This window comes from Pelophylax lessonae, assembly GCF_965119305.1.
Source record: "Pelophylax lessonae genome assembly, chromosome: 5".
NCBI lineage: Eukaryota > Metazoa > Chordata > Amphibia > Anura > Ranidae > Pelophylax > Pelophylax lessonae.
In genome coordinates, this window is record NC_138772.1 from 191,337,246 (window position 1) to 191,353,372 (window position 16,127).

General features: G+C 43.3%; 1 protein-coding gene across 1 annotated transcript in view; it reads right to left on the minus strand.

Moving 5' to 3' along the window:
• Positions 1 to 2,305: 2,305 nt before the first annotated feature.
• VOPP1 (VOPP1 WW domain binding protein) overlaps positions 2,306 to 16,127 on the minus strand; it is a 173,887-nt gene continuing 160,065 nt past the window's right edge. The window contains exons 3-5 of the mRNA XM_082259830.1: positions 11,911 to 11,988; positions 8,183 to 8,319; positions 2,306 to 2,965 (exon numbers count right to left, since the gene is read on the minus strand). Coding sequence (XP_082115956.1) covers positions 2,790 to 2,965; positions 8,183 to 8,319; positions 11,911 to 11,988 — 391 coding nt within the window. The 3' untranslated portion in view covers positions 2,306 to 2,789. The remainder of the gene's footprint in view (positions 2,966 to 8,182; positions 8,320 to 11,910; positions 11,989 to 16,127) is intronic.

The window sequence follows — 16,127 nt, forward strand, 5'->3', positions numbered from 1 at the left end:
CACTGTGCTCATTGGGACCTTCAATGCTGCAGACATTTTTTGTACCCTTACCCAGATCTGTGCCTCGATACAATCTTACCTCGGAGGTCTACAGACAATTCCTTGGACTTCATGGCTTGGTTTGTGCTCTGATATGCACTGTTAACTGTGGGACCTTATAAATACAGGTGTGTGCCTTTTCAAATTACATCCAATCAACTGAATTTACCACAGGTGTACTCCAATCAAGTTGTAGAAGTATCTCAAGGATGATCAGTGGAAACAGGATGCACCTGAGCCCAATTTTGAGTGTCATGGCAAATGCTTGCATGTACATGTGATTTTTTTTTATTTGTAATAAATTTGCAAAGATTTAAAACAAACCTTTCACGTTGTTCATTATGGGGTATTGTTTGTAGAATTTTAAGGAACAAAATTAATTTAATCCATTTTGGAATCAGGCTGTAACATAACAAAAAGTGGAAAAAGTAAAGAGCTGTGAATACTTTCCGGATGCTCTGTAAATATTCTGAGAGTGCAGTGGGGTCTTTTTCTGTAAGCAGGGGATCACAGCCTAGGGGTGGGCTGCTAGCCCCTAGGCCTTCCTTCTATGTGCCTGCAGTGTGTTGAGGCTTCAAGTGGGTGACCTGGAGGCCTGCTTTGCTGAAAGTTGCTGAAAGCTGACTGAGGGACTGTCATCTGAGGACCTAGTCTGGTAACACAGGGTGGAAGTGTCGCAAGGATATTGCAAGGAGGGAACCAATTTTCCAAGAACATTTGTGAGTACAGACTGATGAGAGAGATTCTAGAGCAAGAATGGGCAAACTACGGCCCGGCGGACCTTTTATTCCAGTCTGCGGAGCGCGCAGTGTTCCCCAACCCCCGGGCCGCGGACCGGTGCCGTGGATTAAACGGTACCTGGCCGCCCGAGGAACTTCGGCAGTGGCGGCCGGGGCACACAGAGCAGTGCGCCCCGAGCCTGCCCATTGTGTGACAATAGTGAATGAAAATTCGCTATTGTCACACGGATCCTCCTCCAGGAGGCGGGAGGACTGAGGACTCGACTCATATCTGGATTGAAAAGGGGCCCCCTGGCATATCTGCATTGAAAGGGGGTCCCTGGCATATCTGCATTGAAAGGGGGCACGCTGGCATATCTGCATTGAAAGGGGGCATGTTGGCATATCTGCATTGAAAGGGGGTCCCCTGGCATATCTACATTGAAAGGGGGCCCCCTGGCATATCTGCACTGAAAGGGGGCACGCTGGCATATCTGCATTGAAATTTTAATTGAATTTATATTAATTCACACATACACACCGTCCATCTACTCTTGGTCCGGCCCCCGGGTCCAATATATGAAGCCATTGCGGCCCTCGAGTCAAAAAGTTTGCCCACCCCTGTTCTAGAGCCTGTGTGCTGAGGCCATCCCTCGTGTGTTAGAGTCAGCAGGTTCAAAGGGGACATTGTGTCCTGTGTCATGAAGAACTGGAAGATAAATATCATCAAGTTGCTACTTCAAACCCCAGTCCACTCTTTACTTCGACAAGGACTTGGCTCATAGAGAGGAAGTTCAGTGTCCTTATTGTTAAGAGTTACTGAAGTATGCCACCGTTACCAGACTACCTTTCCAAGTTCTACAAAAATGCATCAGAAAAAGCATAACCCTAGACTGTTTAATGAGCCTGGAGAGTGACTGGAACTGTTTGTTTGGTGTGGGAAATCTACTGGGGTAAAGATTCTGGCAATGTACCTAGCGGCTCCTATAGGGGTAGCGCTACAGTAATAGCCACTTCTTTAAACCTTTTATTTACAGAGGTATAAACCTCAGCTATCTTATCAGGTTTTAGCTGGAATCTTTTTCATTAGCCTCAGGAAGGCCTAGCCTAGATCTAACCAAAAGCGTTGTAATAAGATCAAACTTATTAGAAAATAACTGGCTCCAGTGAACTGAATTATGTAACATATGGTGACTAGCAAAGAAGACTGTCATTCTAGAGTTCTTGCTGTCAATGAGAGGTTTCAGAATTGCTGCTGGCCAAACACAGGCATAAAGCAGAACATTGAGTGCCAGGAGCAACTAAAACTAGCCAGATGTTAATGACTTAATCATATAGAATATTTATCACTTATTGTTTACTTCTGCCTGTGGGTTTTCTTTAGAATAAAACCAACAGCAGGATAACATCAATTAACTTGAGTCCATTTTGATGTGCCAGAAATTTTTATTTGTGCAAAAAGCCCAACACCTGTCTCAAACATAGTAGTTTCCTTTTCAGATGGAATTGTACAGTTACAAATGTCTCATCATACAACATTTTACTTCTTATTTTCTATTTTTTTATGTAATCGGGATGAGAACGACAAGTTATCCAATATGGTTTCCATGAAGAACATGCCTTTAAATGTACATACTGCTTAAATCTGCTTGCACTCTCAGATATAATATGCAAAGATATGTACTGCACACCACCCACATTGTTACAATGAAAGAACCACAGACCATGAACGTGTAAAAAAGAAAAAAAAAAAAAAAAAGAAATAAAAAGCCTTTTCAGCAATGAAGGAGTGCATTTATTCTTCAAACCCCATGCTTGTGCTGAGAAGGTAACATGAACAGCTGAGAACTGGTCGTACTGCAACCATTTTCTAGAAAGATTTGTTCCATTTCCTGGGCTCGGCCAAGGCACACAATGCTTTGATGCCAGCAGAGCAAGTATCATGCCAAGGGATTGTCCTCCTCATAGTGAAGTGGAAACCTTTGTAAAAAGTCAATTTTAAGAAAAATTATCGCCAAGTGCAAAATTGCTTCATTTGCAAGACTTCACCACTTGCTCGTAGGGTGGTGGAGGTGTGTTGTAGTAGGAAGGGGGAGGTGGAAATGCTGGGTTCCCTTGTGGTGAGTTTGGCTGCATGTGAAAAGAGGGAGCAGGAGTTGGAATTCCTCCTGGATCTGAGTAGTAGGGCATTCCTGGCTGCTGAGGTCCTGAAATAAAAAAAAAAAAAAGAGAACTTATAGTTAAAGGATTGCGATCTGTTGTTTGATTTTTGTACATGCTTTCTTTTGTTGAGGGACCAATTTACGAAGATAATGATCTAGCAGTAGAGGTAAGAAGTGTATTACTTTATAGCATACAGCTGTGCTCATAAGTTTACATACCCTGGCAGAATTTAGGATTTCTTGGCCATTTTTCCGAGAATATGAATGATAACACAAACACTTTTCTTTCACTTATGGTTAGTGTATGGCTGAAGACATTTATTATCAATCAACTGTGTTTACTCTTTTTAAATCATAATGACAACAGAAACTACCGACATGATCCTGATCAAAAGTTTACAAGTTCTTAATACCGTGTATTGCCCCCTTTAACATAAATGATAGCTTGAAGTCTTTTATGGTATTTATGGAGAGGCTCATTATCTTCTCAGATGGTAAAACTGCCCATTCTTCCTCGCAAAAAGCCTCCAGTTCCTGTAAATTCTTGCATGAACTGCATGTTTGAGATCTCCCCAGATATTGAGGTCAGGAGACTGAGATGGCCACTCCAGAACCTTCACTTTATTCCTTTGTAGCCAATGACAGGTCGATTTGGCCTTGTGTTTAGGATCATTGTCATGTTGGAATGTCCAAGTACGTCCCATGCGCAGCTTCCGGACTCGTGAATGCAAATTTTCCTCCAGTATTTTTTGATAACATACTGCATTCATCTTGCTATTAACTATGACCAAATTTTCTGTGCCTTTGTAGCTCACACATCCCCAAAACATCAGTGATCCACCTCCGTGTTTCACAGTAGGAATGGTGTACCTTTCATCATAGGCCTTGTTGACTCCTCTCCAAGTGTAGCGTTTATGGTTGTGGCCAAAAAGCTCAATTTTGGTCTCATCACTCCACATGAGTTTGTGGCAGAAGGTTTGAGGCTTGTCTCTGTGCTGTTTGGCATATTGTAAGCGGGATAATGTATGGCATTTGGGTAGTAATGGCTTTCTTCTGGCGACTCGACCATGCAGACCATCTTTCTTCAAGTGCCTCCTTATTGTGCATCTTGAAACAGCCACACCACATGTTTTCAGAGAGTCCTGTATTTCACCTGAAGTTATTTGTGGGTTTTTCTTTGCATCCCCAACAATTTTCCTGGCAGTTGTGGCTGAAATTTTAGTTGGTCTACCTGACCGTGGTTTGGTTTCAACAGAACCCCTCATTTTCCACTTCTTGGTTAGAGTTTGAACACTGCTGATTGGCATTCTTAATTTCTTGGATAACTTTTTATATCCCTTTCCTGTTTAACTACCCTTTAACTACCCTTTCCCCCAGATCCTTTGATAATTCTTTTGCTTTCCCCATGACTCAAAATCCAGAAACATCAGTGCAGCACTGGATGAAAGATGCAAGGGTCTGTCAGGAGTACAGAAACTCATTGACCTCTTATACACACACACTAATTACAAGCAAACAGATCACAGGTGAGGATGGTTACCTTTAATAGCCTTTAAAACCCCTTTGTGTCAACTTGTGTGCATGTTATCAGGCCAAAATCACCAGGGTATGTAAACTTTTGATCAGGGTCATTTGGGTAGTTTCAGTTGTCATTATGATTTAAAAAGAGTGAACACAGTTGATTAATAATAAATGGCTTCAGCCAAAAACTAACCATGAGTGAAAGAAAAGTTTTTGTGTTATCATTCATATTCTCTGAAAAATGGCCAAGAAATTATAAATTCTGCCAGGGTATGTAAACTTATGAGCACAACTGTATATTTGTATTTGAAAGTATATTTAAATACTAACTAAATTACATTTAGGGGAGAGGATATCAGCCACCACAATGTTTATGCCACATTGTGCCTGCATTTGTGCCTTGTTAAGGTCAGTTAGAGCAGGGGTCTCCAAGCTTTCTGAACAAGGGGCCAGTTTACAGTCCTTGTGGCTTTAAGGGGGGCAGGCTAGGGTCAGTGGGTACTCTCACTGACACCCTGGTGTAAGTATGAGTAAACAGTGGCCCATCATTAGTTTTAGTGGAAGAAATAGTGCCCTATTGTTGGTATCAGTGGGAGCAACAGTGCCCCATTGTTGGTATTCAAGTTAGGAAAGGTGCCCAATTGTTGGTGTCTGTGGGAGGAATGGTGCCCCATCATTGGTTTCTGTGGGAGGAATGGTGCCCCATCATTGGTTTCTGTGGGAGGAATGGTGCCCCATCATTGGTGTCATTAAATGTCATGGTGCCCCAAGGGCCAGATAAAGGCAAACAAAGGGCCTCATCCAGCCAGCGGGCCAAAGTTTGAAGGCCACTGAGTGAGGGAGAGGGTTTGTCTGACCAAATCAAATAGAGTGCACTGGACAGCACAGTCAGACTTTGGTGCCTACTTTACTGTGCTGACCTGTAACAGTGAAATGCAGATAAGACAATAGGGGGTTATTAATAGAAAATCAATCTTGCCGAATGTATCTTTCTATGACTTAAAGTGGTTCTAAACCTAATTTCTTTTTCCAAAAAATGAAAAACATCTTATACTTACCTGCTCTGTGGAGTGGCCTTAAACCTCCTCTTCTGGGGTTCCTTGTTGGTGATGTTGGTTCCTCTTCTCTGACTGCCCCAGAGCAAACCGTCATGCAGGCTTCATCCTGAGCCAGGCTGTGTGTGTCTACAGACACGCAGAGTGTGGCTCAGCCCTGCCCTTTTCCATTCTCACAGGATTTGATTGACAGCAGCAGGAGCCAATGGCTCCTGCTGCTATCAACAAAGCCTGTGAGACCAGGAAGAGGGGAGAAGAGCTGCTGCAAACGGGACAGAATGGATTTGGGTAAGTGTTTGTTTGCTCGGGAAGCTGCTATTGAAATAAAAAAAACTTTTGCCTTTAGAACCACTTTAAATTGGGCTTTGAAGATAACCTATACTGAGAGAAATACAGTATAAAAGTTGTCATTGCTGACCTTGTTTTAAAGTGATATTAAAGGCTTGTTTTTTGTGTGTGTGTTTTTTTTTTAAAATAACAAACATGTAATACGTACCTGCTCTTTACAATGGTTTTGCATAGAGCAGCCCTGATCCTCGTTTTCTTGGGTCCTCGGTTGGCTCTCCTGGCTCCTCTCTTGTTCCGAGTGCCCCCACAGCAAGCAGGTTGCTATGGGGGCACCCAAAAGGCTCGCTCCTGAGTCGCTGCTCTGTGTGTCCATACACACATGGAGCGTGGCTTGGCCAATGAGAATGGAGAGACCCAGGAGAGCTGATGCTCTCGTGCACATTTCTGGATTGGGATGGGGCTCAGGTAAGTATTAGAGGGGCTGGGGGGTGCTGCTAAACACAGAAGGTTCTTTTTTTTTGGTACCTTCATGCATACAAACCTTGAGCCTTTACAACCACTTTAACCACTTGCCGAGATGTACAGCGGCAGTCTGGCACTCCCAGGCAAAGTCCCGTACATGTACGGCGCTCGCCTGGGAGGAGCTAGGGGCGATCCCGTGCCACCGGAGGCGGGCTCCCGCCCCCGCTCGTCAGTGGGGAAGCTAGTGCGTGTGACAAGTGTCTCCGATGGCCGCCGGCCACTAACAATCTTCCGCCGCTGAGAGAGAAACATGTAAACACAGCCGTCCGTACTTCTCCCTGAAGTGATCACAGATGTCATGTGATCCTGCTTTATAGGATCACATGTCTCTGTGATGACTTCACAAGCCACACCCCCCACAGTTAGAATCACGCCCCTAGAATCACATTTAACCCCTTGATCACCCATACTGTTTACCCCTTCCCTGCCAGTGTAATTTTTACTGTAACAGTGCCTATTTTTAGCACTGATTACTGTAGTAATGTCCCTGGCACCCCCAAAAGTGTCAAAAATGTCAGTTGGGGGTCCGATCTGTCTGCCGCAATGTTGCAGTTCCGCTAAAAATCGCAGATCGCCGCCATTACTAGTAAAAAAAAAAAAAACAATAAAAACGACATAAATCTTCCCCTTGTTAGTAAACGCAATAACTTTTGCGCAACCCAATTAAAATATGCTTATTGCAATTTATTTTACCAAAAATATGTAGCAGAAAACAAATTGGCCTAAAATGTTAAAAAATTTTGATTTTTACATTTGTTTTTTTGAGAATTTCATGTAAACGAATGTGAAAAATATAATTTTTTCAAAATTGTCGCTCTTTTTTTGTTTATAGCGCAAAAAATAAAAATTGCACAGGTGATCAAATACCACCAAAAGAAAGCTCTGTTTGTGGAAAAAAAGGACTTAAATTTTGGGTACAGCGTCGCATGACCGCGCAATTGTCCGTTAAAGTCACGCAGTGCCGAATCGCACAATAGGGCCTGGTCATTGAGCAGCCAAATCCTCCGGTCTGAAAGTGGTTACATTTAAATTCTACTTGTCTATCAGTCTCTGGCTTCAGTACTTCCCGAGTCACGGAACTGGAACAAGCAAGCGGCGGTTATAGTTTAAGTGTAGTCAGAACACCAGATATGAATATGTGCGACTGGTTGGTGAGGCAGAATGTATTGAAACCTTTAGATCAGCAAATAACAAGAAATGTCAATGGGAGTTTACCTTTATATCTCAGTATAGGTTTATTTCAAAGCTAAACAGGAAAAAGCTCCATAACACAATAGGAATTTCCAGACTGTACTCTATGTAAGCTGTGATGTCCCCTTGGTGTGATGTAACGGAAAAGTTGGGCACATACAGCATTCTTCTACATGTCAGATACAGTATTGTTTATTAGATTTTTACTAATTGCAAGGGAAAGATTACAAGTAGATCCGTCATGAAAGAAATAAGAAGAAAATGTGCAGACACTGGCTAGTTTCCTGATATCATGCTTCTAGTGTCCTGGATTCACTTATGAAATGAGGTGTGGTCAATGACCTAGAACCAAGTATTAAGATCAGAAGTTTTGACTTTACTCATATCACTTGCTGCATCCTTGTTATGAAGCAGTAATCCAGTAAGTACCAAAAACAAAGGATTACCATGACAGCAAACGTTTTCAGATAATTGGTAATTAAGTCATTTTACGGTTTCTAATTTGTGCTTTCCGGTAGGATAAGTTTTTTTCTTAACATGAACACACCGTTGTGATAAATAAAAATTGTTTTGCAATCATATTATTCTGGTTTAAGGGATTTTTTTTTATGTCTTGCTAAATTGCAGTTTAAAGACCAAAAACCATATGTTAAAAACAAAAAGGGGGTAAATGTAAATAGCTGACCTGGTGGAGGCCCAGGAGTTTGCCTTGTGTACGATACATTAAATGTTGGTTCTTCAACAAGCAGGGGAGGGTACATTCTCCTTCTTATGAAGAACCCTGCTCCACAGCAAAACAGAACTCCCATCATCAACAGGAACCTAGAGGAACACAGGGAAAACATTTATGTCATCTTTGTAAAATAAATGCAGTAGGTTTAACAATTATATGATATCAGTTGTACTGTGCCGTTGATTATTGGAGAAAGTTTGGAGTTTAGGTGATACCTTTTTTGGCTAGCTTAAAGAGGAGCTCCAGGCTCCAACCCCAAAAAATTAAAAGTCAGCAGTCTACAAATACTGTAGCTGCTGACTTTTAATATTAGGCCACTTACCTGTCTAGGCATCTAGTGGTGTCCTCACCCAAACCATATCTCCAATCGGCTATTGGGTGCTGGCGCCGCCATCTTGACTAAGGGAAACCGGCAGTGAAGCCTTTGCGCTTTGTGAATGGGCCGCAGTCTTCTGAGACCTGTGAAGTGTCCCAGAAGACTGCAAGGGAAGAAGGGGGGAACAAATTCAGGCTCAGTTTGCCGCAGCGAACTGAGTGGAAAGTAAGAGTGGGTACCTGTCAAAACCAGGTACCCCCCCTCCCCCCAAAAAGATGACACGTGTCATTATAGGGGGGGGGGTGGAGACAAGTGGAGCTTCCCCTTTTGAGCGGAGCTCCACTTTAAAGCAGTTTGGAAAAAAGTTTTAAAAGAAAATCAGCACAAGGGACTTTACTTACATTCAATGCAAAGTGTACCTTATGGTGGTGTTGGCTGTCATGTTGGAAATCTTTAATCTTTTATAGCCACCCACTCCCCCTCCCTATTCCCCCACAGTGATAATCCTCTGGTGTTGTGGGGGTTAATACCAGTAAAAACAAGGAAGAAAGCCGCTCAGGTGCAAGTTCAGCACTCGGTGCAGGTCAGATCCGCCATCCAAGCATGTAGACATCCAAAAAGAGAAAGACCGCACTCAGAGATGTTAAATGAAAATCCTTAGGACTCCTTTATTCTCCATAAATCCAACAGACAGCAGACAGACAGTGCAATACACGGACAGACGTGTCGGGTTGACGCGTTTCACGATAAAAATCGCTTATTCATAACCACACACCAGTTTTCATTTCGGATTTTCATTTAACATCTCTGAGTGCGGTCTTTCTCTTTTTGGGGGTTAATACCAGTGACAGGCACTCATTAAGAGTGCTGACTATGTCCGCCCTTTCCACCCCCTACTCCATTTATAGAAGTGTCCATGAATAAAACGTGATCTATTAATAGAGGACAGGGGGATGAATGAAAGGTCTGCCTCCTCCATTCATTGATCGCTTTTAATTCACAGAAATTATTGTACAGTTTCAATGAATGGAGGAGGGGGGTAGAAAGGGTAGGCATTGTTGCCACTCTTGAAAAGTGCCCTTAACAGGTCTAGCACTGTTATTAACCTCTGCAGCACTGGAGGATTACTGATGTGGGAGGGGGCAGAGGAATGAAGATTTCCACTACGACAGACGGCACCAGTAAAAGGACACTTTGCACAAAAAGTAAGTAAAGTCCCGTGTGCTGATTTTTGAAAACTGTACTGCGGCCGGCCCAAAAATATGTGAACCGGCTCTATAGAAAGCCAGTTTGGTTCACATGTCATGCGATTTGGATGCAGTTCAAAACGCATCTAATTTGCATATATTGTATGTGAACCGAGCCTTAAGTTGTTGAAGATGCAAGCTTTCGAGATGCCTTAGATCCCTTCTTCAGGCTTTACACAATTCTGACAATGGTTCTGAAACCCACAAATCTATATACAGAGGAGGAGCAGTGAAATATAACTATTTAAAAAAAAAATTGATGTCTTTTCTTGACAACCTTTGGTTGTAAAGGCACAAGGTTTTTGACCTTCATGCATTCTTTGCATCAAGGTAAGAAACCTGTGTGCAGCAGACCCACCTTTAATAATTACCTGAGCCCCCTTTCGATCCAGCTATGTCCACGAGAGCCTTGTCTCTCAGTGGACTTGCACTCCTGATTGGCTTTTCACAGCAGTGGCATTGGCTTCCACTGCTGTCAATCACAGCCAGTAAGCCAATAAGGAGACGGAGGGAGCAGGGCCGAGCTGCAGCTCACACAGAGCTGTGGCTAGGGAACACGCCTGCTTGGATGCCCCTACAGCAAGCTGCTTCCTGTGGGGGCACCCCGCATGACAGAGTGGCTAGGAGCGCCAGCGTGGGACCCCAGAAGAGGAGGATCTGGGCTGCTCTGTGCAAAGCCATTGCACAGAGCAGGTAAGTATAAAAAAAAAAAAGGCTTTATTTCGCTTTAGGAAGTATTGGCTATTATAGAGGGTTAGACTCTAAAAACCCATTAAAAATACTGAAAATGTAGAGATTTAAGGAAGCTGCAATACAGGATACTACTATTTAAAATAGGTGTAAACCCTCACCTTGTAAAACAACCCATTCAGTTTAAGGGTCCATGCACATCGGGCTTAAAAAATGCTAGTTCTTTTGGCAGAAATGTATGATATAGTGCCTCTCAAAAAAGCCTCTAAGCTAAAAATTTGCCTATAAAATCCTAATTTGCATGGACACATAAGATAACATCAAGCTGCTTCTACAGGCAAATTGCAAAACTCCTGTAGAAGCAGCATTTTTTAAGCCCAGTGTGCAGGGAACCTAAAATAGGAATGAAAGGCAAAACATTTGTCCATAGATAAGAAAAAAAAAAAAAACAATATATACATCTTTTTATTTAAGTGATCACATACCCTTTGTTCTCAGCTGCATAAGAGCTAGGGCAGGAGAAACAGCAGTACACTGGTCTTCCAAGTGAGCCCTGGTTCACACCGAATGCAGCTTTGAAATCGTGCTTCTTCAGCGCAATTTCAAAGCCACCAGTCAGTGTGACTTTATTTGCGGTTTTCCCACATCTGTGTGATTTCAAGCTCTCATGCCTAGTGGGTTCACCAGGGAATTTCACATAAGGAAGCGATACAAAGAGAAAAGGATACTTTTTCATAAAAGTACATGGTAGAGCAGGCAAATATCAGCAATCTGAAATTCTGGGTTTACTTATTCTTTAAGGAGAGATCCTTCTGTTAAAAGACTGCCCATGTCTGATTGCAAGTACATTGTTGGTGCCATGCCATTGTTGGTGAGAGACTACCCTATTGTAGAGACTGTTATTAGAAAGATTGTCCTACTGTAAAAGGAAAACTGTCCACATGCACTGTTTGAGAAAGTCTTCTATGTGAGAGACTGTCCTTGTGGAGAACTTCGTTACTCTGTAATAAAGACTACTCTGGTGGTGGAGCATTGGATGACATTACATGGTAACACAATCATTCTTGCACAGCCGAGAAGAAAAGCTTTCCAGCAATCCTGAAAGTTATCTGACAAAACAAGGGGATTTTAGGGAGTACATTAGAGAGAAATCTGAGGACAAGAACTTCCCTGCCCAGATCTGCATGCAAGTTTGAGGATGCTATGTGTGGTGAATAGGTCTATGTTCTATTTACGGGGGGGTTTATTGATCTGGAGAAAGCTGACTGCAGTGAACACAGCTATAGAAACTGAGAGTTTGGGCAGCAAATTTTTTGGCACATGTGCAGGCTTCTAGGTGGTGTACCCCGATGGAGCCAAAATGGTTTTGCTTGTCAGCTCCAACCCCAACAACTCAAAAATATATATCTGTTTGGGACGTTACCTACCAGAAATACCATAGTCTCTGAATGGAAAGGGCTCGTACACAGCATCTGGATCCACAGCAGTCTTCATATGCTCGACATCTAAAAAGAGAAACATTAAGTTAAAATACCAACCAACTTGACTTGACTAGGAAGCCCATTGAGGCTCACTGTGCTATCTTTAGCTGCTGCTCATTGTGATCCATTGTCTCTGCCCAGCAGAGGAATCAGCGTTAAATACATTGGACCTCAGCCTTGGGTCATGCTGGCATAAGGGTATGCATTTATGTAAAGAAGGGGTCTCCAAACTTACTAAACAAAGAGCCGGTTTACTGTCCCTCAGACTTTAGGGGGGCTAGACTGTGGCCATTGCATCTTTGGCATTAGGGGGGGGAATAGTACGCCATTGTTGGTGTTAGTTGGGTGAATAGTGCCCCATCTTTGGTATTAGTGGGAAGAATAGCTCCCCATCGTTGTTACCAGTGGAAGGAATATGCCCCATTGTTGGTGTCAGTGGGAGAAATAGTCCTCCATTGTTGTTGTCAGTGGGAGTAATAGTGCCCAACAGTTGGTATTAGTAGGAGGAATAGTGCCCCATCGTTGTTATTAGTAGGAGTATTAGTGGCACCTCAATGTTGTCAATGGGAGTAAAAGTGCCCCATCGTTGGTGTCAGTGGGAAGAATAGTACCCCATCATTGGTGTCAGTGGGAGGAATAGTACCCCATCACTGTTGTCAGTGGGAGGAATAGTACCCCATCGTTGCTGTCAGTGGGAGAAATAGTGCCCCGTCATTGCTGTTAGTGGGAGGAATTAGTGCCCCATTGTTGGAGTCAGTGGGAGGAATAGTGCCCCATCAATGTTGTCAGTGGGAGATAAAGTACCCCATTGTTGGTGTTAATAGGAGAAATAGTGCCTCATCACTGTTGTCAGTGGGAGGAATAGTGCACCATCACTGTTGTCAGTGGGAGGAATAGTGCACCATCATTGAAGTCAGTGGGAGGAATAGTGCCCCATCATTGCTGTCAGTGGGAGGAATAGTGCCCCATCGTTGCTGTCAGTGGGAGGAACAGTGCCCCATCGCTGCTGTCAGTGGTAGAAACAGTGCCCCATCATTGCTGTCAGTGGGAGGAATTGTGCCCCATCATTGCTGTCAGTGGGAGGAATTGTGCCCTGTTATTGTTGTCAGTGGGAGCAATAGTGCCCCATTGTTGAAGTCAGTGGGAGGAATAGTGCCTCAGCAATGTTGTCAGTGGGAGGAATAGTGCCTCAGAAATGTTGTCAGTGGGAAGAATAGTGCCCATTGTTGCCATCAGTGGGAGGATTAATGCTCCATCATTCTTGTTAGTAGGGGGGGGGGGGGGTGCCCCATTGTTGGAGTCAGTGGGAACAATAGTGCATTATCAATGTTTAAATTATGCCCCATTGTTGGTGTCAGTGGGAGGAATAGTGTCCCATCATTGTTGTCAGTGTGAGGAATAGTGCCCGATTGTTGGTATTAGTGGGAGGAATAGTGCCCCATTGTTGGAGTCAGTGGGATGAATAGTGCATCATCAATGTTTAAATTATGCCCCATTGTTGGAGTCAGTGGGAAGAATAGTGCATCATCAATGTTTAAATTATGCCCCATTGTTGGTGTTGTTGGTCAGTGGGAGGAATAGTGTCCCATCATTGTTGTCAGTGCGAGGAATAGTGCCCGATTGTTGGTATCAGTGGGAGGAATAGTGCCCCATTATTGGAGTCAGTGGGAGGAATAGTGCCCCATTATTGGAGTCAGTGGGAGGAATAGTGCCCCATTGTTGGAGTCAGTGGGAGGAATAGTGCCCCATTGTTGGAGTCAGTGGGAGGAATAGTGCCCCATTATTGGAGTCAGTGGGAGGAATAGTGCTCCATTATTGGAGTCAGTGGGAGGAATAGTGCCCCATTGTTGGAGTCAGTGGGAGAAATAGTGCTCCATTGTTGGAGTCAGTGGGAGGAATAGTGCCCCATTGTTGGAGTCAGTGGGAGGAATAGTGCCCCATTGTTGGAGTCAGTGGGAGGAATAGTGCCCCATTGTTGGAGTCAGTGGGAGGAATAGTGCATCATCAATGTTTAAATTGTGCCCCAGTGAGAGGAAAAGTGCCCCAAGGGCCAGATAAAGGCAAGCACAGGGCTCCAGTTTGGGGACCACTGATGTAGAGCAATAATAATGCTTTTCAATTGGCAATCCTATTCTTTTTATGTTTGCCTTTATCTATAATCCTTCATATTATCCAATGGGCCCCTTTTAATAAAGCAACCAGTCTACTGTAATACAAAGGAATACTGTATATCTATAGGTAACAGCCCAGAGTACAAATCCCCCAATCACACAGTAAGTTGATGGATGGTTTTGTTACAACGGCTGACTGTTATGTTATTACTTTACATGAAAACGTTGTGTGTCTACAGAACTAATGCTTCCACTCACTCAATACCAAGAGAAGTAATGTGAAATAATTTGAAGAAGTTGAAGAAAAACATAATGCAACAAATGAAATAATGTCTGCGTTTCAAAGCACCATGCGACTGTCAAAAACGGGTTATTTTTAGCGTTATAAAACATGTTCATTTTATCGTGCTGCTTCACAGAAGGAAGGCAGATGGAAGGAGCAGAGGTGGACTGATCAAGTACTAACGTTCAGGGCCTTCTACATAAATCTTGCATATGCTATAAAAAATATATGTTGAGCAATCCTTCAAATGGCCTCCCCACTTTTTTTTAAATCACAAAAAAACATTTGAAAATGAGTTTAGGTTAGATACAAAGTAACTAAATTAAAGCAGATCTTCTCTGCATCTGAGCACCAGAAACGCAATTTAATTCATTTTTAATATTCAAAGCAAACTCCCACAACCATCTATGTCTCCATGCTTTATTTTGTTGAGAAATCACTTTGAAAAGCAATCCCCTAGCATTTCTGGCTGTGGCCATCTTGTGTAAGGGCAGATGATTCATGTAGCAATTACTTCCTGGAATACATCTGCCCTTAGCTCAGGCATGCAGGCAGGAGAGTGTGCTTAGCTGAGAGATTCCCCCCTTCACCCCCCTCCAGCCCCCTCCTCCAGCCCCCTCCTCCACCCCCCTCCTGCCCGCTCCTCCACCCCCCTCCTGACCCCCCCCCCTCCTGAAGACTCCTGGGATGCATGACATCATTTGCCTGGGCAAGAAACAAGGAAGTAACTAAAGAAATGCAAAAAAAAAAGAAAGTTTGAAACAGGTAAATATGATATACTTTCCTATCTATATACTAATGCTAGCAGCATGATAATTAAAAAAAAATATATATCAATATTGATTGGCAGAGTGAAGATCCACTTTTTAACCAACTTTAAGCAGAATATACACATACAGTATCTCACAAAAGTGAGTACACCCCTCACATTTTTGTAAATATGTTATTATATCTTTTCATGTGACAACATTGAAGAAATTACATTTTGCTACAATGTTAAGTAGTGAGTGTACAGCTTGCATAACAGTGTAATTTGGCTGTCCCCTCAAAATAACTCAACACACACCCATTCATTTCTAAACTGCTGGCAACAAAAGTGAGTACACCCCTTAGTGAAAATGTCCAAAAAGGGCCCAATTAGCCATTTTCCCTCCCCGATGTCATGTGACTTGTTAGTGTTACAAGGTCTCAGGTGTGAATGGGGAGATGGTGTGTTAAATTTGGTGTTATCGCTCTCACTCTCTCATACTGGTCCCTGGAATTTCAGCAAGGCACCTCATGGCAAAGATCTCTCTGAGGATATGAAAAAAACAACTGTTGCTCTACATGAAGATGGCCTAGGCCACCGATGGCGAACCTTGGCACCCCAGATGTTTTGGAACTACATTTCCCATGATGCTCATCTATACTGCAGAGTGCATAAACATCATGGGAAAAGTAGTTCCAAAACATCTGGGGTGCCAAGCTTCGCCATCACTGGCCTAGGCTATAAGAAGATTGCCAAGACCCTGAAATTGAGCTGCAGCACAGCGACCAAGACCATACAGCGGTTTAACAGGACAGGTTCCACTCAGAACAGGCCTTGCCATGGTCGACCAAAGAAGTTGAGTGCACGTGCTCAGTGTCATATCCAGAGGTTGTCTTTGGGAAATAGACGTATGAATGCTGCCAGCATTGCTGCAGAGGTTAAAGGGGTGGGGGGTCAGTCTGTCAGTGCTCAGAACATACGCCGCACACTGCATCAAATTGGTCTGCATGGCTGTCGTCCC